The following is a 24,622-nucleotide window of genomic DNA, read 5'->3' as shown; positions in this document are numbered from 1 at the left end:
CTGAGGGTGGCGCTCTCCCCCTGCCGGACCGTCACGTTGTCCATAGCTTTGGGGAAGGTGGCATCTCCGCTGCGCACGGGCACTCCTGTGGGTACAAGGAACAGCAGCCTGAGAGACACGACCACGAGGCACTTCCAGGGCAGGAACAGGTACCCACAGACCCCCATCCTCGACGGCCACAACTTCCCAGAACTCCGGCAGCCGCTCGGCACACGCCCCCTGGGCGCGCACAGGAAGTGGGTGGGGTGAGGCGGGGGAGCGAGCACGGGGACCCGGAGGCGCGGGCAGGAGAAAAGCGCGCAGACTCCTGCAAGTCTGGTGTTCCTCCCCAAAACCAGCCTCAGCGCTCCAGCCTCGGAGAAGCGGTTTCCACGGAGAACATCCAAAGGGGGCTCCCTCGGTGCTGCTTCGGCCGGGAAGGTGGCCGAGAGAGGCGAAGAGCAAAGACAGGTGCAAAGGTGCGGGCGCGTCTCAGGAGCCCCTTCCTCCCGTTAACAGCTCAGGCATGGCACTTTGGAGAGGAGAGAGCACTTTGGTACCAAAAGGGGACAGGGAGTGGGTTAGATCCGGCTACCCAGAGATGGTCTGAATTCCTCAGTTCCAACAAGGGCAAATCCAACACTTTCTTTATAAGTTTCAGAGGCAGGGTGGCCAGCAGGACACAGTCTGTAACAATAGCAGAGCCGGAAAGTGGAACACGCAGGAGGCGCAGGGGTGAGCCAGGAGGAGAGGTTACGCCGGGCTTCGCGCGATCCGGACCGGCGATGCTGCTGCAGCAGCCGCCTCGGTCAACTTCGTCCGAGCCCAAATGCGCGCTGCAGCTGCCGCGAGGCGGCCGGTCTCGGCTGGGCGGTCTCCGCGGCGGCGGCGGCGGCGGTGGCGGCCGAGGCGGGAGCGCACGGCGGCGGACGCCCGCTCGCTCGCTCGCTCGCTGGGGAAGGCGAGGGGCTGCCGGCCCCGGAGCCGCGAGGACGCCACGCTCAGCGGCCGCCCCCGGCCTCCGCGCCGCGGGCCTCCCGGGAGCAGCCCCGACGCGCGCGGGCCCAGACCGCCGGGGTTGTCATGGCAGCAGCTCCATCACTGACCGCCGCTCTCCGCCGTGCAGGCGCCGAGCGAGCGGGCGGACCGCGCGCATCCCGGCGGGCGGCGGGCGCGGGGCGCAGGCGCCCACCTTAACCCCCGCCGCGCCGCGCCGGGGCCGCAGGCGCCCAGGCGAGGAGTTTAACCACTTCCCCCTTTGAAGAGCTGTCACTTGCAAATGAAGAAGAAATGCAAAGTTACTACACAGCCTCAATAAGCGCAAGACATCTTAATAAGGGTCACAAACTAATTAACTAGGAAAAGGAAACTGCAGCATGCATGCGTGCACTTTTAAAATTATCAGATTAATTCATTAGCATTTAGAGTAAATTTAAAGTGTTGGGGGGACGTTTTAGAATCATCTCATTTTTATTCAACAGGCAACGCCCACCCCACCGCCACCCCCCAAAAGCTACTTCAAACACCATTCTAAATAGAGATCTTTCCATATATAAAACAAATGCAAAATCACAGAAGCCTCTTCGTGTGCGAAACTGGCAAAACCGCATCAAAATTTTGGTCAAGTTCCGACACTGACTTACATTCTTTATTCTTGTTTTGTCGACATTAAAAGATGCTAGCCCTGCAAAGTGCTCACTCAGATGAATGAGTGTGAACCCCTGGCTCTATTGATACAGAGGATTCCCAAGTGTCCTGGGCTTCACACTCCCGCAGAGCTGATTTCATCTTAAGAGGTGTGTTTTTCAGATTCTTGAAACCCAGGGAAAAACTGCATTGGCCTCAGTTGCTGTCACTTCTCCTCTTTGGCTGCTGTGGGTCCCTCTGTGCCTACATCTGCATGTTTCCTCTCACTTCAGCTCTGATGGAACGCAGTTCCTTCCAGCCTGGGCCTGGCTCCTGAGGGAGGGGGGAAGCCCAGAGCGGCACAGCCCACCCCACGTGCTAACACCAACATGTTCTCTGCTCAGGGACTCCTGTCTGAGCTCCCTGCACTGACCCAGATTCTCCCTGGGGACAGAGAGGAAGCAGCCGTGGCTTTGTTTTTCCCCTAGACGCTCTCTCAAATCCAACCAGGAAGCTCTTTTTTAAAACAACAGTTAAATAACAACAACAACAACAAATGTTCTTCCCAAAAGCCATCCAGCCACCACCAAAGAGACTGCATCATTCTAACTGAATCACTGTAACCATAAGGGTCCTGGTGCCATAAGAGCGCATGCATCTTTCAACTGGTCACCCCACTTACGTGTAGATAAAACGCGTGTGAGTGATGCACAAGCACCTCACTCATCATACGCCGGTCACTCACTCCAACTGCCCTGGATTGGAAGGGACGGAGGTGGGTGTGCAGCTGTGGAAGCCACGCTCCAAGGTAACAAAGAAAGACTGAGAAGGCATGGCTTCCTCTTTTAACAGGTGACCAGAGAGTGGACAACAACGTAAAGTCAAGCAACTCACACTGAAGATCTCAATTAATCCATCATTTCGCCCATTTTCCCCTCGTCTCCTCTGTTGACTTTTCCAATATTAAATTCTCAGGGAAATCCATCGCTACTTTTGTCCAGTGAGGACCATTTGATATATAACACCAAAAAAAAAAAAAAAAAAATCAATTGTCAACTTATGACCACAAAGAATGACTTTACTATCAAGAAAAACAAAAATGATGTCTGCAGGGAGCAGGAGGTTTTGTTTATGCTTTTGAAAGAACAGGAGGAGAATTAACCTATTTTAGTACCAATCCGTTCTGACAAGTCCCTACTTTATCTTCACTTTGCAATGGGAATTGTGGAAGTAGGAAGTTGCATGATTTCACCAAGTTAAGATGTTATATGAGCAGACGTCAGGCGTGAGGTCATGACTGCTGACCTCAGTCTGCTGAATTTGGGGTTCTTCTTATACAGAGGCCAAGGAATTACCTCTAATCATCCACATCCGTTTTAACCACCCCTCCTGCTCCCCTCCAAAACTCCTCTTTGTAAACAGGTCCTACCACCTCAAGTGGAAACAAACACCAGCAGTGGAGAAGGAAGAGGGACTCATTCTGGGTTTTGGAGTCATTTCCCTCCAGGCTTGAGAATGGCAGGGATGATTCCTTTCATGATAAATTCTCACCCCGGCTCTTGCATCTAATTCCCAGGTAGGTACAAATGAGCACTAGTTTTTGCATCTAGGAATGTGGGTAATGGCAACAACAGGCCTTCCCGAGGGGCCTACATACATGATTAACTCCACAGTAAAATACTTAGAAATCCATTTAAGGTGGAAGATGCTTTATTAATACATTTTGCCTGCCACTGCTTCATTATTATAGCTGGGCAGAAAAATAACTCTTCTAACAGGCTCTGTAAGATGTTCAGTTTATACCAGTCTGCATGCGGTTGATCTAAGACACTCACACCATCTTTGTCTCTGGCAGGGGAAGGGGGAGTAGTGAGCTGCAGCCTCCCAACCTGGCCGGCAGAAAACCCAGCAGAGATCAGGTAATGCTCAGGCTGGACAAAGAAAAGCCACTGGCAACCTCACAGCTGCTTTGTGGACCCAGGGATCCAAACTTTATTCAAAAATGGAAGTTTAGAAAGTGGTGAGAGGTCAGAGATGCCCGCACAATTAACAGGGCAGAATCCGTTTTATTGAAAGTGCTGATTGAAGCGGTTTGACTAGACGAAGATCAAAATCATATGTCAACTCCCTTCTCATCCCCTAATCCCTAAATATAACCAACACTTAGTGGCTTATCTTATATCCTGTCTCTTGCTTCATAAAAACTGCTGGATTTATTTTATTTTTCCCAGCATATCCGAGTTAATGAAAAAGGAATGACAGTCAGAGCAATTTCATTATTTGTGTTCTTTATAGAAATAACTTCCTTTCTACCTCCTGGAAAGCAGATTCCTAACAAGCGCCCACCTCCACTTTCTCCCCCCCAACCCCCCTGCTGTCTTCCTCTCCATCCTCCGTTCCCTCCTGCACACACATATACTGTACACATAAATCAACTTGTCATAGCTTGTCTCCGCGCTGGCAGCTGTAATTGCTGCAGGTTATAAAAATATCTATAGGACAATGCCTTTCAAGCTCGCAGGCGTGCACACACACACACACACACACACACACACACACTGCCTGAGCAAAAGAAAACAATCATATTCCCTTTAATAATCCCGGGACTGCAAAGGACGGGGTGCAGAGGAGCTTGCTGTGTAGACTGCGGAAGGCTGGCAGGTAGCTGAGGACGCAGGGCTAGACAGAGACTCCGAGCAGCAGCAGCACTCCTCACTAAAGCAGGGCTGGAAAAGGGAAGAATTGCCAGTGAAAGGGGAAATTGTTTCAGCTGTTGTTTTTGTTTTTCTCCGCGTTACCTACAGCAAGCTGGGGTTGGCTAAAGAGCAGTGAATATTCTACACTCACAAGAGACCGAAAGAAGAGCTCTAGCCCGAGACATGCCAGTGCTGTTTCTCCTTCTCTAAAAAGGTGAAAGGCCCCCCTCTCCTGGTGGAGATTCCAAATAGGAGCACAGGCGAGAAGATGCGACACGCAGGGCAGTTAGAGTGGCATGGCACCCAATAGACCTCGCAAGTTTTAATCAGAAAAGGCGGTGTCCGTCTGGCTCAAGAGATGGCTCTAGGGGAGTAGGCAAGGGCTGGACTCTGGAAAAATACATGCTATTCTTTCCTCCTATGTGAATATAGGGTCAAAATAAAATCATTGCTCATCCGGGCTAGAGTCTGGTGTCTTAGGATTTCAGCAGGGAGAGCCAAAGAGCAACGTGAAGATGAGGAAGAAGCGTCCAGAGAGAAGAAGAGGACAGGAATAGAGAGAACTGAGAAGGAGCATGGGAAGAAAAGGCAAAGGGGAGGCTTTCCATGGACTTTGAAAGGTACATAAAGAGGAGGGGTGATCAGGATAATTGGCAGGTAGACAGAAAAGTAAAGAAAAGCAGGGCAAATGAGCAAAGTCAAAGTACTATCAAAGCAAAGGCCAGATACCCAAAGGGGAACATCGCAAGAGCCAGGGGTCTTTAGAGAAGCCTCTCTCCATATCTAGGTTTGGGGTCATAATAAGACCCGGGATTCCCAGAATCACAGAATGATATGGTCAGAGGGGACATTGAAAGATGTATAACCCACTCATTTCAAAAGTGGGAGGAGTGAACCCAGGAGAGAGGATCCATTATCATAGGAATAAAGGTAACAACTCGTAAATCAGGACTAGAATCCCTGCTCCTGTGTTCTCTCCACTATACCTGGCAGGTAAGGACACTGCTTAAGAGCCAAATGACAAGATATCTCCTTTGGCTGCTACATCTGGGGCAAGAGAGAGAACCACAGAAGTGGTTATATTAACACAGAAGTGTTAATATTACTGCCCAGTACTGATGCCTCTGGGCGTCCAATTATTCAACTGAATTCAATGTCAGCCAGTAAACTTTGACAAGCAGACTTTGAGTGCCTCCTATGAGCCAGGAACTGTTGGAAGTTAGAGATAACAAAGATGAAAGACATTGCCCTGCCCTCAATTTGCTTACAATCTAGTGCTGTTGGGGTTGTCAATGGTTCTATTTGCATTTACATCCAGGAAAGTTGAAGTTGTAATGAACTCAACCCAGCGCTCCCTGGGAAGTCCCTAAGAACATTCTTGTCGCCAAGAACAACAAGCTGGGATGTGCCTCCCCGTTAGGAACAGTTGATTTCCAGGCACTGTGTGTCCAGATTTCTAGGCACTAACCATGGTTTCCTAAGATTCATTTAAAGAGGCATGGGGGGAGGGGCGGAGGGATATTCTCAAGGATTTAAAAATGTAGGGAAGAAATTCATCTACTCAACAAACAAGTTTTCAGTGCACACTAACTGCCAGCTATGCGCTAGGTGGTGGATTCCAGTGGTGGGCAAGAGAGACAAAAACAAAAACCATTGTGCATCTAACCCTCATTAAGGACACTGGCAGGGGAGACATATTAAAGCAAGAACTTTACAAAACTGTAGATACGATGCTGATAAGCACCGTGAGAAACTGGAAGAACATACATGATAGAAGGTTCTCTTGGAATCAGGACAATCAGGAGACGTTTCCCTAAGGAAATGACTTTAAACTGGGACTTAATAGTGAGAAGGAGCTGACCGACCGGGCAGATGGTGTGGGCGGGAATCTAGTTGCAGACAGGATGGAATGTATACAACCGGGGACCGCAAGGAGCCTGGGACGAAGCTGCCTTTTATAGTCACAGACGGTGCTCTGTTAAATTAAGAGTGGGGATGTCTGAAGTGCTCTGATTGGAAAGCTCTAACTGCTTCCTCATCCTGTGTTCATGCATTCATTGATTCATTCAGTGCATATTTATCAATTAAGAATGACCAGGGGCTTTGGACTCAGACAGACCAGAAGTCAGACATCATCTCCTCCCTCACTAGCTGTGTGACCTTGGGGCAATAAGCTTGTTTGTGAACTAGTGATAAGAATGGTACATAGCACGGAGGGTGGTGTGAGGATGCTATGAGACTCTTGACGGACAGAGGTGAGCTGCTGGGCTTCTGCGTGGGGACTGCAAGGAGGCCAGTGCATGTGCTTGCCTCCTTCAGAAGGGGTGTAGGTGTGATATTTGTCCCGAGAACCCAAGAGCAGCCCTCTAAGTGGCAGGCCTGTGAACACCATCCCTGTGTACATCCTGAGGGGTTTCATCCCAGGGACAGAACAGAAACTTCACGCTGAGATGTGGTCAGAAAGGGAAGTAGCTTAGCCTTCAAACCAGGGCAGGAAGAAGGTGACCCTCCAGTTCCCACCCCAGTGTCTTGAAAAGCACACAGGATCCAGGCCTGTGGGAAACAGCCTGAGCTTGAGAAAGAGGATGGGGCTTCCTCTTTGTGTGGCAGCCTGGGAACTTTTGTCTGCCATGCTCCCACATATACCTGAAAAGTAGCCAAACAACCTGAGAAAAAGACAAGACACCTCCATCTCAGCAGGAAATGAGCAGCGCCTCTGACCACCTTCATGGAACTTGGGCCCGCCTTTGCTCCCGTGGGCCTGGTGGTGGAGTCCAAAGCCCCCCTACCCATCCCCAGGTCCAGATTTACACTAGTCACTGGATACTAACATGCACTGCTGGCCTCATGGCTCCCAGCTTCTACCCTTGAGCATCCCAGGGCTGTGCTGCAGGATCCGCCAGACTCCAATGCCAAGGTTTGCAAGATGCAGCCCAACCAGAGTCAGTAGTGGCTTCTCACAGAGAAAGGGCCTCTGGATGGTAACCGGCAATGCCAAACTTGGAGCTTAAACCCCAAATGTACCATTAGAGGAACTTGGCTTTCCTCCCCAGCCCAGCCCCATGCCTTTCTCCCTAATCAATCGCCTTTTACTCATGCCTCTCTTTAACCTTTTCTCTGAATTTTCTCCCCAGCCAGGAGCAACAGCAGAAGAGGTAAACTTAACGAGACAGAAATTTGCTCAAAAACTTACGGGTTCAGTTGTACTTCTTACTGGAGGTGGCGTTTCGTAAATATCATTTTATAAACCAGAGTCTCTGGATCCGAGTCTTAACTCAGGCCATCATTAAATAAGTCACTTGCTTTTTTTTTTTTTTTTTTTTTGATTTTTTAGCTTCTTTGTTTTCAAAAGAACCAACATCTCCTCCATGATATGTGGACCTTTGAGAAGATCTAGTGTCTAATACATCCAAATGGGCTAATGCACTTTTAAAAGCTGAAAGTCCTGTTCTACAGTAAGATGACAGCCCGTAGAGGGCTGGGGTCAAGGGCACTGCATTGGGCCCCCAATCTGTCACTTATTGGCTGCATGGAGTTCCCCAAGTCACTTCCACTTTCCTTCTAAGTGAGGAGTTTGGATTAAATGACCTCCTAGTCCTCTTCCAACTCTCAGTCGATGGTTTTAATGCTTCTCAACACTCTTCTCAGAAGCAGTGTATCTTCACATCCGCTCATTGGTTCCTCCTATAGAGAAATAGCCCTCCTCACCCTGTCCTTCCACTGTTCCCATTCACCAAGGTGTCCACTTCAAAACTCAGAAAACTGTGGCACAAAGTAATTAATGAGCCGCACTGGACCTAAGGCAGGTGATGGAAGAGCCACGATGATTAAAAGTCTCCTGATAAAGGGTTTCTTTAAGGAAAAGAAAATCCCACAATGCAACCAGCAATGTTAATCTTCAATAAACAGGCTGTTAATATTTAACTGGCATTTATTTAAACTTACAGTAACCGTCCCATTAAATCTAAATAAATTGCGCTTTTGGGACTCTTCCCCTAAAGCCCAGCCGGGACAAGGCTGTCTCGATCAGAGTCCGTGCTAGGTATCTGGCCATAAAGAGGATATTTCAGCCATCCATTTAGGACTAGATGATAAGAATATCATGGTTGAAAGGGCTTTAGAGGTCAACTAGACTAGTAGGTTTTATATTCTGTGTCCTTGGACTTTCTGGGGGCCTATTTTCCCCACCTCTTCGGTAAGGACTTTATTGTGTGTTCTATCTCTGTGTCTCTCTCTCTCCAACCTCTTCATTCTATTTTGAAATTCCCTCTCATTCTCTTTCCTTTCTGTTAGTGATTATTTTTTCTTTTAGACTTCATATCGTAGACTCATTCTGCTGTGTTTTTGTCTGTCTCTCCTGAGTTTCCTAAGAGAAGCCACTTAAGATATAGAGCAGATTCTGTGTGTGTGTGTGTGTGTGTGTGTGTGTGTGCGTGCGCGCGTGTGTGTATATGTATATATAATTTTATGTGTCACAAAGAACATTTTATAATGGCAGTTGTATGTAAAAGACTAAAAGCTGTGAAATAATCCCCAAGTCACACAGCTGTAGAAGGGGCAGTGAGTGTGTAATTGGGTAGAACTGATCTGTGCTATCCCTGAAATCAATCAATATTTTTTATTCTAAATGTGGTCCCAGCTGAAATTCTGGGATGTTATTTTGCAATGATTTTAACACATTCACAGCATTTCTGCAACAACGCGCACATGCACACGCACACACACACACACACACGTGCATTAAATCTCTTTACTAGTGTAACGTGTGGATTAAAGGTAAACACCTCATCAGATGGATTCGTGTTCAAGCTAAGTTAATTTTCTCAAGAAGTGGGAGCTGGTTGAGACTAAAATAACTCACCCTGAGGTTTCTAAAGGTGTCGGTCCCTGAGTTAGACATATAAATGTTCGCCATTTGCCTCGCAGGGCCTGGAGAGGGGTGGTGATGGAGAGAGGGATGCAGTCCTTGATGGACTGGGGTAGGAGAAATATAGGGCAGAGCTGAGGGGCAGGTGGGCAGATGGGAAGGTATCCCACACATTTTTAAGGGGACCAAACCCATTCTCAGCTGTTTGCTTGTGGAAGGCTTTACATGTGTACTGCCTGTAGAACCCATGTTTCTTTGTATTTCTAACTAACACACAAACCATCCCACTTCCTTTTTTTTTTTTTTTTTTTTTTTTTACTTCTGTCACCGTCAAGTTAGATGAAAGACACGACACAGGGACTTCCCTGGTGATGCAGTGGATAAGACTCCGCACTCCCAATGCAGGGGGCCTGGGTTCGATCCCTGGTCAGGGAACTAGATCCCACATGCATGCTGCAACTAAGAGTTTGCATGCCACAACTGATGAGTCCGCATGCCTCAACTAAAGGAGCCCTGGAGCTGCAACTAAGGAGCCCGCCTGCTGCAACTAAGACCTGGTACAACCAAATAAATAAATAAATATCAAAAAAAAAGACACTACTCAATCCTCCCAGTGTCTTCAGCTGGAAACAAATCCTCTGTATTCAAAGCATCTTTATTCTTTACTTTATTGAATCTTATAAATTGAAGAAATGACTGAACACATTTCTACACGCTTATGCATCTCCCTGGCTTTTCCCATGTCTGTCCCTCGTTATGCATTTGCCTTTGGGAGTTCAGGGCCTTTCGGGACAAAGCAATGGAGGCTGCAGATATAGCATCACATCCCTGCCAACCTGGGAGTTGATGTGGGCTTTCCCTCCTAGAAAGGAATGATTTCCCTGAAACTTGTGTACGCTTTCTTCATCTAGGGTACCAGAAAGCTACAAGTGGTGCTGCAGGCGATGAGACAGTCAGAGCCACTTGGGAGTGGCCTGGCAAAGTGGACTTAGATGGGGCTCAGGTAGCTCTGAATCTGGGGAAGGGAGAGCAGGGAAAATGTTGTGAGCGGACATGTGAACATGGACAACATATGAAAATAATTCACCTAAGCTTTCACGGGAATGTCCACAAGGTTTTAGGACCAAAGATGCCTTAAAAAGAAAGTGGGTAATGAGGAGACTTTTTTTTCAAAAGCAGAGAATTAGCTTAAAGCTAAGACACAAATCAGGATAGATTGACATGTTTCTATATGGAGAAGTATTAGTACCAGAATCTCCAAGGGAGAGTTGCTGGGACAAACCAAATGCAATATTTCTATCAATGATATGCCAAAGGGAATTCAGAGAGGATTCTCCCAAGTTTGAAGAAGACATTAAGTTCCCTTAAGTAATTAAATCTTCAGTTGACCTGGATGAGCTATAAATAATCCACAAAGTTATGGGAGCGTGCAGTGAAGTGGGCAAATGCAATGTAACATATTTGAGGAAAGATCATGGAAAATGTACTTTTTGATGCTGGACGCTGGGCAATGGGATAGGAGCGGTGACAGGGAGTGGACGGAGGAGTGTGGATGGCGGGGTTAATGGCTCTGACTTTCGGTCCAAGCTCCACAAGTGGCCAGCTTGACCTTTTAATAATTTTGATAATTGATAATTTGACCTTTGATAATTTTCTTACCTCTCAGAGCCTCAGTTTTCTCCTCTGTTAAATAGGAATATGGGCTGCCCCAAATCTTTGCTGTGTGAGGCTAGATGAGATGGCAGATGTAAAGTACCCAGAGAAGTACCTAGCGTGTGGTACAGTCTCCACATGTGTAACCAGGGAAACGATGTTGGAAACAGTCATGGCCAGTGGCTCCCAAGCTACGGTCCTTATAGCACATTTTGGAGTACGATAATATAGATTATTGTTGGCAGGGATCAGGAATTTTTGCCAAAAAAGAAATGTTGGGCCTAACATTTTATGAAAACTGTTAGAAGAATATTGGAAACATAGAAACAAAGAAACATTCCCTTTACTCAAAATTACTGTGTATAAATTCTTCAAATGTTACTCATAGTATTTATCATTACAGCTCACAAAGCACCCAGGAACTTCATGTGCCCAGTTTCTGAGTCAGGAATCAGGACTCATTTCTAATCTCCTCTGTCCCTCCCCCATGGCCCTCTCCCCTGTGATTCTACATTTCTTTCTCTCCTGGGTTCTTCACCCAAAACATTTCATGTCCAGTCGCTTTTCCCAACCCCCATGGCCTTACCTTGGCCTGAGCCACCATCTCTTCTTATTTTCTTCTTTGGAATCATGAGACTCCCTCTTACAGGGATTTCTTCCATCTGCTTTTACCAGATCTATTTCAAGCTCCACTTTCAAACCAAGTTTTCCTGAAAACCTGACCATGTCACTCCCTTCCTGATTCAGTCTTTAGTGGTTCCACACAGGAATCTGAATAAAGTCCCAAATGCTTTATGTGGTTTCTGAGCCTTCATGATGTGGCCTGGTTTGTTTTCACCTTTTTCTCTTGTTACCTCTTCCTTTATCGAGCCATGCCACTTTTTATTTTAATTGATTATTATTTTAATCCCTCAAAGGTTCCTCTTTTTCAGCTTGGGGACTTTGCACAGGCTGCCTTCCTGTCAAGAATACTGTCCCCACATTTTTCAGGTTAAGTTCTATTCATCCTTCCAAGTTCTAACTTCCTCATAAAGAACATAACTATTCCATTCAATTAGGTAGATACCCACTGCATTGGTACGTCTAACATTCGTAATACTTGTAAGAGTTTAACTTCTTTCGTAGTCTCTTATACCCCCGAAGCCTCACACAATGCCTGGCACATAATAGGTTTTTGATAAATATTTGTTGAATTTAAGTACAGCTGGGGAAAGTTCAAAAATTAAAATTATTTTCTGGCAGGGCAGGGATTTCCAAATGAATGAATATTAAGATGAACATTTGGTATTCACAAAGTGTACGGATAGGGTGTACACACACTTGATAACCAATCTCTAGCTAGAAATAAGAAGAATTCTGAGAAATTGAAAGATGGCAGTTTAAGGATAAAAATAAGCATGTCTGTATAAAAGGTCATACAGGCAAAAAATAATATCTAAATAGGATAAAGGAAGGCTTGGATAAATTAATGGGTGACAGACCCATTCTGGTTTATTAGGTTAGGGGTGTCTGATGTATATCTCTAACCTTTGAAGTATGAGTCCCATGCAAAATGACCACTGTCCAAAACACCTAAGGAGGACATCTGAATTGATATGACCTGGGGTGACCTTTTTAATGTCATATTCTCATGTACGCAGTAATTTTATTGTCCACGTTGCTGGGGATAATGGAATTATGCTCGCCTTTCCCCCTGCACACCTTACAGAAGCCCATTCTAGAACAGTTGTGTACACTTGGTAGGAGTATTTTTGAAATGATGCAAGAAAAGGTGTGTGTAATTTGTGTGAACAAGGAACCCTGAGCAGCGGGAAAGCCCCCTTTAGCCTTGAGGGAGAATTAGATGGACTGCCTTCTGTTCTTACCCTCCACTCCCTTGGCTATTTCCTCCACGTCTGACCCCCGACTTCCACTTCCCGTCTCCGCGCACAGGTACGTCTACCAGACCCCTTTCTTTCTTCCAAGACACAGTAGAGTTCTAGGGAACTGAAGTACCGTTCCCATGTTCCTGTTATTTATCAAACCAAAATAGGAGACATTTACACATCAGGTTATATAAATATTTTCAGTACACCATTCTGCTCGTGGGAAAGCTAGCTCACCACACTCTCATAAAAAATCCACTCTAATCCCAACAACCAGCTTATGACCTCCTATCACTCCATCCAAGAATAACATTAATAATAATCAGACTAGTAGCCAGGGTGCTTGGTTTGAACCTGAAAATTTTGAAAAACGGTCTTATAAATTATTTTCCAAGGATATCATCTTTAAGCATTAACAGGTACAACTGACTCTGAATTCTGGGAATTGAGCATAATTACATGGAAATTGACAGGACACAAATGCCAAGAATCCTGTTAAACTTTAATATCTCGAAAAACCTCTCCTTGTAATTATCTCTTTCCTTTGTCTCAAATGTTACTGATGAATATGCAGAGACCTAAGCACACACAGAAGTGGATGGATTGGAGAATCTTCATCTTTGGAATCGTGGAGTTTTCCAGGCATTCCATAAAATAATGAGGTGCTAAGTAGAGCACTTGGAATTTGACAATTTCCAGAAGTCGTTTCCATCTTTGTATTGACTCTGCTCTAGTTCTCTGCTTACAATTCTCCACACTGAGTAGAAGCTCCTCTGCATCGTAATTATAGTGAAAATGTAGGCCGTAGGCATTTGGTGTCTAATGCAATTCCTGACCTGTTCTATGTCTTTGCAAGAGTCACTGCATTTTTTTAGGGCTTCAGATTTCCTTTCTGGAAGTGAACATAATGACATACAACTCTAACAGCAGCAATATTTGCATAGAGCTTTAAACCTCACCGCTGATACCGCTTATCTCCCTTGGGTAGGCGTGTCTCCTACATTTTTCCTCCTTTCTGGGCTCCATGGAGGCTCCCCTTGTTTATTTTCTCTACTATTTTACTTAAATCTTAGCTCTCTGCCTCCAGCCTGTCCCTAAACCTGTGCTTCTTACAGGGGCAGGGTACACTCCTGGGGGGAGGTTGGTTGTCACTGTAGTTTCAGAGACATGCCAGCCACTCAATGCACGGGGGCCGGGGAGGCCAGACACTCAGCAATGCACATGATATTGTTACCATTGTCGAATACCTGCCTCACATTTAGGTGAGTGATTTTTTTATATCTAAGCCTAAACTCTACTCCATTTGATGCATCAACACAAAATATCTTTGCAAGGTTTTAATATTCACTAATCCTTCAGAAATGCAACTACCTGTCAGCTAAGGGAAGATTGTGCTTTGATTTGTTCAGATCCTCACCAAGGATTGTTTACTAGTTTCAAAGATCTCATGACCAATGGTAAAGCTCAACATAGTCGAGTCACCAGTTCTACAGCCCTGTATCAGTCTGCAACAGAGCCATCACATTCATGGGGATTCTATATACAGACACAAGCTTCCACACTTCATTACATCCTATGGTGTAGTTGTGCCTAAAGATTTATTTTACACTTACTTGATTATCAATCATTTTCTATTTATGTTTCTTATAGATCCAGTTAGGACATTAAATAGGTCATTTTTTTCAAGTAGGCATATGGGTAGCTTCTTTTATCTACAAATTTAATTTTCATGGAAATAAAGGTATTACAAAATATTTTCTTAATGAGACTTGGATCAGATAAATTAGATAACTCCTGACATAAACAATTCCATACACAGAAACCAGCTTTATCTTTCTAAAGCACAGCTCAGTAATGTCCTTTACCTGTTCAGGAAAATTCAATGGCTCGCCTGCTTTATAGTTCAAATTCCCAAGTTTGGTCATCAAGGCTCTGAGAAATATGCCAGCCTAACTGTCTAGCCTCAGCCTCTGTGGCCCTACTCTGACCCTCATCCACCATCCTGGGACTGTTCAGACCCTCTGCATCTCCCAGTCTAAGTATTTGCTCAAACTTCCCGTCTGCGGGGTCCCTTCTCTTCCATCCACAGATTTCTAAATCCCATTCAGACCTCAATAACCAGTTAAAATTCCATTTTCTTCATAAAATATTACTTTCACTGATGCCCCTCTGTCCCTCTCCTTCATTGGTTAGAATCAAACCTTTTTTGGATATATAAGCATATATTTCAGAGAGATATATTACAAAATATTGAACTTCTTATACATATTTTTGTATTATAGTCGACTGCCTATTTGTCTGATCTCACCTATGAGGCTAGAAGCTCTCTGAAGACAGGTACCACTTCTTGTTCATTTTTGTATCTTCCCAGGCTGAGCCAAGTGTGTGGCGCTGAGTGTGAGTTCAATAAACATCCGTCGAATTGGATCAGCATCTCAGTCATTGAGAGGGAGAGCCTGGGTACCATTTTCTTTATTTCAGCTTGAGGAAACTGAGCTCTAAATGCGTTCTGAAAGGTTGCTTTATGTAGAGCATCAGATGAGGCATGCTATAGAGGTAGAACACATCACTACCGCTAGCTCACTCAAGGCTCAGATCTGTGCTTAGGAGAACATCTAGAGAGGCTGGCTCACACTTTTATTGAAAGAAAACAGAATTTTCCATTTCTAGGTCAGCTTTTCAATATAAGGGTTTGGATTTATATCACTCTATACACCACCGATGATGGCAAATCTATCCCTGAAACTTTGTCACCGAATAGAGCTGCAGGTCTCCATTTTATCAGACTGTGTTCCCAACAGAATTCAGGCAGAAATAAGGCATGGGTTTCCCCGAGGCCTCCTCAGGCTCTCCTGGTGCTGGAAGGGTCAGGTTCGCGCCGTGCTGCCCTGCACAGCTCCAGCCCTGACGGAGCCCATCCGTCACAGCCGAAGCCTGCCCTTCTCACCCACTGCTTGAGTTGGAAATGGAAGTGGCCTTTTAACAGAACATTGTCTTAGGATTGTGTGAAGAAAGGCTGACAGAGAAAGGAAGATTCATTCCTGACACCAATCATACTAATATCTGTCACCAAAATGACATTTTCCCTTTAATGATGAAAAATGCATCAGGAAAGAGTGAGGGGCAGGAACAACATCCATTGGCCGCTTGGGTCTGAGGGAGAGGAAACCTCTGCAGCAGCTGCCTCTGGTCTGCAACTGGGGGAGGGAAGGAAGGGCGGCCAGTTGGTTATGAACAAACACAACTGGTCCTTCCTTTGGAAGAGAAGGGTGCAAGCAGATGGGAGCCCCTGGTTAGGCAGGGGCCTAATTTCTCCTTAGACCTTCTGCCTGGCTTTTCAATAGAACTGCCCCATTTCTGTCAGGCCCAAGCAGGGGTTCATACTGATTTTCAGGGCCACTATACACACATTGTACTGATACCATATCCAGGTTTGCAGGGCTAGTCAACCCACAAGACTGCAAAGCTACTGGGAGTCCCCTCATTCACGTACTCTCTGTTTCATGGAAGGGGTACACCAGAGGAATCCGGTCTACACGGCAGGCGCCATATACACATCCAGGAGGGTCTGTTGCTGGGGATGATCTGTGGGTGGGAGAAGGCACGGCAAAGCCAAAGCTTTATAGCCTGAACACACAGGGAGGCGGAGACTGCAAAGGAACATCAGGCGAGCAGATTGCTGGCAGTTAACGGGCAGCTGCAGCATCATCTCAGGTGTCCACAGAGTGAATATTTCCCAACAAATTGCAGGTATTTATCTACAAGCCCATTGCTCCCAAAGACACTAGGTGCTGAAATCTACATAAAAATCCTCTTTTTCTCCCCTCCTTTCTTTTCTACTGGCAGAGCCTGCCCTCCCACGATGGAGGCTAAAAAGGTCAGCAATTCACTGTCCTGTGTCTTTTGCAGCTACGGCTGCCCACATGCCCAGCAGCTGAGCTGAGCATCCTGCCCTCACCAAAAAGGCACAGGTGCCCTCTTCCAGCCCCCTTCGCTCCTGCCTTTGATCACAGCCAGGTGACGGTGTGAGGGCTGGAGAAATGCAGCCACCTCCCATCCATGGAATGAAGACCCCATGTCTCAAGCATGATGGAGATCACCTGTGAGATTCTGGATCCCAGACACTGTCACTGAGCTTTCGGACATCCTACCTCCAGGTTTCTTTGATGTCCTAATTTTCTAAGCCCCTGTTAGTAAGGGTTCAATTACTTGCAGCCCAAAGCATCCAAAGTATCACATTGGCATTTCATCAAGAAAACTGTGTTAACCTTATAAGGATGTCACTCTATTTAGACTCCTTTACTCAGCCTTGAACTGGTACACACACATATTCTGCTTTCTGCTGTGTACACACATATTCTGCTTTCTGCTGACAGCTTTCTCTTACTCCCTCACTCTTATAAATACTGGCATACACAGGCTGGTTCGTGCACCAAGAATCATACCGCACCAGAGTGCTTCTAAAGTTTGTATGCTTTTGCACTTCTTTATGACATTAACTAACACAGCACCCACACACTAGCTAACCTGCCAGCAAAGCAACCAGCGTCATTATCTTCTTTGTGGAGAAGGAAACTGAGTCATTTATGTCCCTGTATCTGCATGAGTGGGCTTCTGCTCCCCCCTCCTCCTCCGTGTTCTCACTTTCAAATATATTTTAGGCCAGCAGGGATGTGATTCAAAGGGCCCTCAAAGCAACTGATGCACAAGGGCATATTTTTAAACCTCCTAACCCTATAGGAATCCCTACAAATAACCAAGACCACACTGGCCACATCTTCAATTTCGAGCAAATATTCTGTCCTTCTCTGATGCTCTTGGCCTTTTCTGCCTCCCTGTATCCTTTCAGTCAAGGAAGAATCCTCCAACAGAGAGCTCAATGGTGCAAAGTGATCCTGAGTTCTAAAAAGGATGCTGGAGCTCTGCCCCAGGGGAGAGAAAGGGCATGCGAGACTGCTCCCAGGGAAGGAGTAGCAGAGGCAGGAGAGAAGCTTCCTTCCACCTGGAAGCAAAGTGCTGACCCTGTGGGCTCAGGCAGGCCGGGCCCCTGCTGTGGACCCCTCTCGGGGGAAGGACGCTCTCGCTCCTTGAGGGCATGGGCTGGCCTGAGTGCCACTGACAGTCCAGGACAAGGACCAAGCACTCTCTACTGGACCTGTCCACAATGGGATCGCTTGTTGAGAGGAGGGCAAACTGAGGTTGGACGCCCAAGACCCTTTGCTTCCCTCCAGCAGCTGAGTGCAACCACCCAGAGAGCAGGACGTGGTAACCCTTCACCACAGCCACGCAGCCAAGTGTCCCCTAAAGGCACCGGAGGAGCTCCATAACCAGTAGGAAATGCATGGACAAGAGCAGGTGAAAAAGCTCCGTGTGCCTGACTTAAGTTACAGGTCGGCCAGGATTGCCTGACAGTAAAGGAAATTACACACTGCCTGAGAGCAGCTGTGTCATATGTACACATAATTTAAAATCAGATGTATTACTTCTTTTGTGGAATGGCTGATGAACTTATTAAAATGATAAAGATTATCTCTCTCTGCACAGTTGTAATAACCACAGTAGAAATCAAAATGGTGCATTTACGAAATAAATGACCTTTTGTCATGTAATCTGATTCTCTCTCAAACACCTTGTCCGGCAGAACCACTGCCCCCATTTGACAAATGAGTCAATCAAAGCTCACATTTGAGAAGGAAGCTGACAAGGTTCTCAGGGTAGAATATGGAAGATCTAGGTCTCAGATCCAATCTTCTAACTCCAAATTCAAGACTCATTTTACTCAACTGCAGTTTAATAAAAGCAAGGATCCAACCTCCTTCCTTGTGGAATACCCACTATGCCCTGGCTCACAGGGAGAGTGGGGAGAACTCTGGCAGGGTAAGGGGGATAATTTACGAGGGATGAAAGGGCTCCTACAACTCAGGAGCAGACGACGTGAGCACCAGAACTTGTCAAGAAGGGGCCCCATGGAAGAATGTGGACCGAAAGGAAAGGAAGGCCGTCCAGGACGTCTGAGCAACGGAGCAGCCGCCGTTTATCTCCTGCTGCGTCACCTCTGAGCGTCTGGAAAAGCAGCATCTGTTGTACACAGAACAATAAGCAGGATTTACAGACACCACAGGCGTGGGGAGCATGAATGCAGCTCCGCCACGAAGACCACGGCAGGCCGTTTCACAGGTGACCGTTGTCAGGCCCAGCAGGACCCGTCAGGAGGACAAGAGGCCTGTTATCTGGAGCCACATTGGTTCAGGACACAACGGTCAGCCTCTCTCATCTCCTGGAAGCCCGTGGCCCCCAGAGACACTCTCCTCCTTCTTGAAATGGCCTTTTTCTTTGGAATTCAAGACTCCATGCCTTCCAGATCCCCCTTCTCCCTTCCCGGGAGCGCAGTGTTACCATCACGTGGCAAGTCCCACCCTCCGCTGCTTCTCTGCCGATGAAGCTCTCACTCCTCAAGATGTACCTCAGATGACCCCTCTTCCAGGCAGTCCCCTCTGGTCACCTCACTGAGAAATGTCTCCCTCCTCTGGATGCCTGTTAGATTTTATATCTTCTCTAGCGTGGACAACATATTGCCTTGTGTTCTAAGTGGGTATAAATATGTGGTATCTTCCCTACAAGAAGAGAAGCCCGTTGTTAGGAAGGTCTATGTCTTTTGATTAAACCAATTTACTTTCGAGCTGAAAAGACCCGTATAGGTCATCTAGGTTAATATTCTCATTTTATAGGTGAGGAAATGGAGGCCTACAGGCCTTACCCAGTTGAGTCGTGTTCATACAATTAGGCCAGATTGGAGTCGGAATTCATCTGCACCATTGGCTCAGTGAAGTACTTGCCTAGAATGAGGCCAGGATGAAAGACTGTATGAATGATTCCCCAAATTCCCTGAGACCTGCCATCCCATGGCCAAAAGGGGTCCAGCCAGAGACACACACGATTGGTAGGGACCCTCAGTCCACTTCACTTCAGAGAAACTTCATTTCATTCAGCGGGTGTCTGTTCCCATCCAAAGGGGCTTGCATGAGGGATTCAGAGCTTCTGAATAAGCAATTGGGTGGTGATGATTTTTTTACAGTCAGCTGACCAGGGTTGAAATTTCTTCAGATTATTATGCATTAATACATTAAGGAAATGGACAGAAGATCAATCGGGCGCTAATAAAAGATGATTGAAAATTGCTAATATAAACCCAATAGTGCAACCTTGCTTTACAAAAACTGAGAATGCGTATGGATTTCCTGTATCCTCCAGTGTAAACACTGCCCAGGGCTCAGATCCCACCTCTGCTTCCCCGCTGCGCGCAGCAGGCTGCTGCCGTGCTTATTATAGGCAGGCTGCCTTACGATTAGCGCAGCAATGCCAATTAATTGCACTAATGAGCAGGCGTCACATTTAAGGAAACTCACTGCCTGATCCCTTGCAGCATTTACAGGCGCAAATTGTGTTTCAGAAGCTCTGTTTCCAGGGGCTATAGTGTGTGTCTCCACAAAGAAGGGACGGCTCTGAGGGTCAGGGGTGGGGGGGGGTGTGTGTGCGAGTGTGTGTGTGCACGTGTGTGTGTCCACGTGCACATGAGGGCGCTATCTCAGAAGGGCCAGGCGCCTGCCTTTAGAGAAGGTAACTGGGTCAGGAAGGGGGGTCCTGGTGGAGGGAGGTGGGCACTGCTGCAGGAGGGAGGAGCTTTGCACACCTGGGAAGGAGCCTTTGTGAGCAAGAGAAATGAGATGAGGAGTAGGAGGGATCTGGGAAAGAGACTAACTGCATGCTTAAGTAGGATGTTTCCGAAGGTGGAGGGAGAGAGTTCCTGCAGGGACATCTAGCCTTGGTTTTGGAAACAATTCATCACACAAAAGAGGCAAATCACAGTGCGCTCTGACCCACTTGTGTTCCTTTCCATCCTTCCCCGTCGTCTTTACTGAAGTCTTCTGGATGTGCCCCCTCTCTCCCTGCCCCACTCCCTCCTTCTTTTCCTGCCTCTCCACCTCCGTGTAGGCGGTGGGCCACGTGGGGGGCGGAGCGGGGGTGCCGGGAGAAGTATCTTCTCCTCACCGGAGGCACCAGCTCTTGTGTTCTGTTGTTTGGAACCATGTAGAAATCCTGAGACCATCCCCAAAGGAACACTGGTTCCCCTCGAAGACATTCTAATGTAGTTTTTTAAAAGCCCACATACTGGGCCGTCAAAGTCACATGCAATGTGACAAAGTGGGTAATTATATCTCACTTAGCGCACATCAAAGAACAAACGGCCGGAGAGCCTGTCCGTGTGCAGCGGTGTGTGCGGGAAGGGGGCAGTGGTGGAGCCGGCCGGGCGCGGGGCTAGGTGCAGACAGCAGCCCGCGTCCTCTGCTCCCCACCCTGGCAAGGAACAAGGCCACAGGGTTCATTTAAGTGTGGGGACGGGACACGTCTGGCCTTTCTTTGGTCTTCCTTTGGTTTTCATGGAAACGTGTGTTTATGGGAAACTCCGAGCCTGCTTGCTACAGACAGACGTTTTTGGTCTCTGTCCCTCATCTGGCTAAGGAGATGAACCACTATCTTTTTTCTCTTCAGCCAATGCAGGAGATGGAAATAAAGCATCAGCGCTGCTAAGATGCAGAGGTCGCTCTGGAAACAGGTGGCTCCAAGCAGCCTTTGGCAGAGACTCACCTCCTGGAGGTGATGCTAAACCTCATTGGAAGGAGAGGCAGAACCCAAGGCACACATTGCATCCACCGTCTGCGTCACAGATACAAAGTGGATTCAAGCTGGAGCCTGCATCACGGACACACGGTCCAGGCTCCTCCTTCATTCCTGGACCGTACCCATCCCATCGTCCCTCCCTCTACTTCCCCCACTGGATGGAAAACTTTGTCACTTTAATGTTTGATTATATAAAACCCTGCTCCCTTTACCCCCTGTGGATGAGCAATTGTTCTGCTATTTCTATAAAACGCCACAGGAAATATGAAAATAGGAGGCAGGATTTGGAGCGAGACTGTTCCTGAATGCCTGTGGTTAGAAGCATCAGAGACGGCTGCACAGATTTTACATCTGTGACAGGGAAGCGGAAGGCAAGGGGGACAGAGAGAGAGAGAATGAGGGGCAGGAGAGAGAGAACGGGCACCACCGAGGGACCCTGTCAAGATGCTGTAATGTGGCCTTTAGCCTGAAGGGACTGAATCTGGGCCTGAACCCCAGCAGGGCAGCCCCAACCTGTGCCAGGCTCACTGCTTAAGGCAGGAGACCTGGGCCAGCAGATAGGTGAAAAGTGAGTCATAAGCTGGAGAGGATGAACTACACATTTCTTTGCAGTGTGAGATGCCCTATCCAGAACAGGCTGGACAATATCTATGGTCTCATTCATTCTTTCATCAAATATTCTACTGAGAAGCAGTGTTGAGGGATGACTAAAAGTGCAGGCACTGGAGCTCCAATCATGCCTCTTTGACTTGTGTATGAATGTGGCAAGTTACCCTCTCCTGCCTCAGTTTTCCCATCTGTAAAATGGGGCTGACAAAAATAGTACCTCCTTGATACAAAGTGCCTGGAATGGTGCTATTCTAATGACCTAATAAGTAACTACAATGTAACAAATACTACCCTAGATACAAGTGCTACATTGGTGTATAAAAGCTTGTGCCTACATTCCAGCAGCTCATAACTTAGTGGAGGGGACAGGTATGTAAACAAATTACTAACAGTGTGATGGGAGCTAAGGTAGTGATATCTAGTGAGTGTGAAATTTTGGACATAAGGATCAAAGGACTTGGAGAACACTTAGCAGAGGAGTTGGGTTTTGTAGGGTAGGCAGTAAGTTACCAATTGGAGAAGAGAGATCAATTTATTTCGGGCAAAGATCAGGAAGAACAAAGAAACAGAGATTTTAAAAATCATGGCTTGTTTAAGAAAAAATGAGAAATCGTTTGTGTCTGAGGAATGGTGGGAGGGGAAGCTGACGGACCCCACGTGGCTTGATAGAGAGTTTGGGTTACATTTTGTTACAACTGGGGATTCACTGGAGCTTCTAAAAAAGGGTAGAGGCATGATCCAGTTTGAACGATTCCACCCACTATTATCATATTTTAGCTGCTCTCTTATCACTACAAATTCTTTATATAATAGACAATATTAATAACTCTTCCCTAGCTGTAAAAACTGCAGTAAAACAACACAGAAGCCTTGAGCAGCAGTGAGTGAGGGACGGATGGGCTGGCAGACAAGAAGCAGAGGCCCTGGTATCAGACAATGTGAGGGGCCATGGAGACCTCTGTCTTTAAGGGCAGATGGAACTTAAGAGTTTCCTTCCAATGGCTCCTTCCCTACGCTAGAGAAGTTCACATAGAACGGATCTGACAGTGGCAGCCACAGCAAGTTATCCACCAAGAATGTGTCCTCCCCATCTTCTTCTCTCAACATCTCAAGGTGGTTTAGGGTACCTGTGGGTCTAACGAAAAACTGCCTTTCCCAGTTCCCCTAGCGTCAGACGGGCAGCACATGGTGAGGCCCTGGCCAGTAGTCCAAGAATGGAAACCTCCCAGAGACTTCTAGGACAGTTTTGTTGCCTCGTTCTGGCAATACTTCTTCCCCCTTCTAACTTCTCCTTCTTCCTGCCTAGAAACCAAAGTGAGGGTGAGGTGAAGCCACCGTCTTTCAACCACGAGGACAAGAGTCTGACACTAAAGACTGCAGAGAGGAAAGATAAGAGGACCCTGGGATGCTGGTGCCATCAGGCAGCTGGTCCTCATGGGGCCTGCCCGTCTCTGGGCTTCGTGCGCCACAGTGAAGTCTGGGAACTTGGGCCTCTGTTATCTGCAGTGGAATGCAGTCCCTGACACCAGGAGGCCCGTGTAGATAAATGCCTCATTTAATGTGCACTGCTATGGATGCAAAGATGTTGACACATCAGAAGCAAAATCAGTTTCCCTTTGGCACTTGGAAAAAAGGGTCCATGTCTCACCAGTATTCCCTGCACGTTAGTAACCTGCAAACTGAATTCTTCTGTGTGGTCAGGTGGTAACCACAGATCTGCTACCAGCCTATGAAGACAAACTTCCCTGGATCCCGCAAGCCTCAGCCACCGTGCAGCTCACCCCAGAAGGAAGAGTAGAAGCATCAGTATTAAAGGATAAATGTTGGCTATCAACTGTTTGCAAAATCACTGAGGGCAGAGGCTGTATCTTTCACCGAAGAAGAAAGTGATCCCCTACAGAACATCAGTAGCTTGGTTTCCGGCCGGTCCAAGGGGAGGCAGGCCTGGATGGAATGTTGCCGGGGAGATAAAGGGAGGCCTGCAAGGAGATGGTTCTGGTCTCCACCTACAGCCTTGATGCAGAAGTGGGGAGAAATACAAGGCACAGGGACTAAATTGGGGTGAGTTAATAATAGGCGGGAAGTTGATATGAGGACCCCAGTGCAAAGTGGTAGAAAAATCAGGGGCTTTAGAGTTATATTGGTGTGGATTTGACCAGCTCATTGGCTTTGGGCAAGTGATCTGACCACCTCAGGCTTAGGCTGTCAAGTCGTAAACTGGAAAGAACAGTGCCCAGGTACAGGCTTATCAGGAGGACTAAATGGGACCCTGGACACGAAAGAGCCCAGCCCCCAGTAGGCACTTCGCAAACAAGGGCTCTCAGTGTCATCAGGGAGGACAGATGGAAACAACCTCGGGAGCCGTTGCCAGGGACGCCCAGGCCCCAGGGATCTGGGAGAGTCCCCTTCTCCTTGCTAGAAAAGTGGAAGGACAGCTGCTAGCCAACATTGGCTCTGCCTTGGTTGTTGTCAAGGCTTGTAAGAAAGGTCCCTCACCATCTCTGACCTCCTTTTGCCCCTTTGGGGTTCAGGGATCTCATGTGAACCCCCGTGTAGCCCTGTGCCTGGGAAAGAAGCACAAACAACAACCCTGCAGAGAAATCCTTCCCCACCAAGTACCAAGAGAGCTGTACCACACACACACACAC

The 24,622-nt window shown here is 47.1% G+C and overlaps 1 protein-coding gene and 1 long non-coding RNA gene across 8 annotated transcripts in view; one reads left to right on the top strand and one right to left on the bottom strand.

The window, feature by feature from the left end:
- Nucleotides 1-24,622, bottom strand: part of NTM (neurotrimin) — a 935,126-nt gene that overhangs the window by 404,987 nt on the left and 505,517 nt on the right. For 5 of the 7 annotated variants that reach the window (XM_082343112.1, XM_082343113.1, XM_082343114.1 and 2 more), the window contains one exon: nucleotides 1-85. In XM_082343112.1, the coding sequence (XP_082199238.1) occupies nucleotides 1-85 (85 nt within the window). Of the gene's footprint in view, nucleotides 259-1,622; nucleotides 3,000-24,622 lie in introns of those variants that run through there. The other 2 variants (XM_082343119.1, XM_082343117.1) reach the window with 2 other exon arrangements.
- On the top strand, nucleotides 60-24,622 carry LOC309606256. Its single transcript, XR_014231732.1, has 4 exons — nucleotides 60-149; nucleotides 339-458; nucleotides 3,028-3,181; nucleotides 4,410-24,622. It is a non-coding gene; the product is annotated as an uncharacterized lncRNA (long non-coding RNA).

This window comes from Balaenoptera borealis, assembly GCF_965194805.1.
Source record: "Balaenoptera borealis genome assembly, chromosome: 11".
NCBI classification, from domain to species: Eukaryota; Metazoa; Chordata; class Mammalia; order Artiodactyla; family Balaenopteridae; genus Balaenoptera; species Balaenoptera borealis.
Note: the sequence above shows the minus strand (reverse complement) of the source record. Positions and strands in the feature narration are given on the sequence as shown.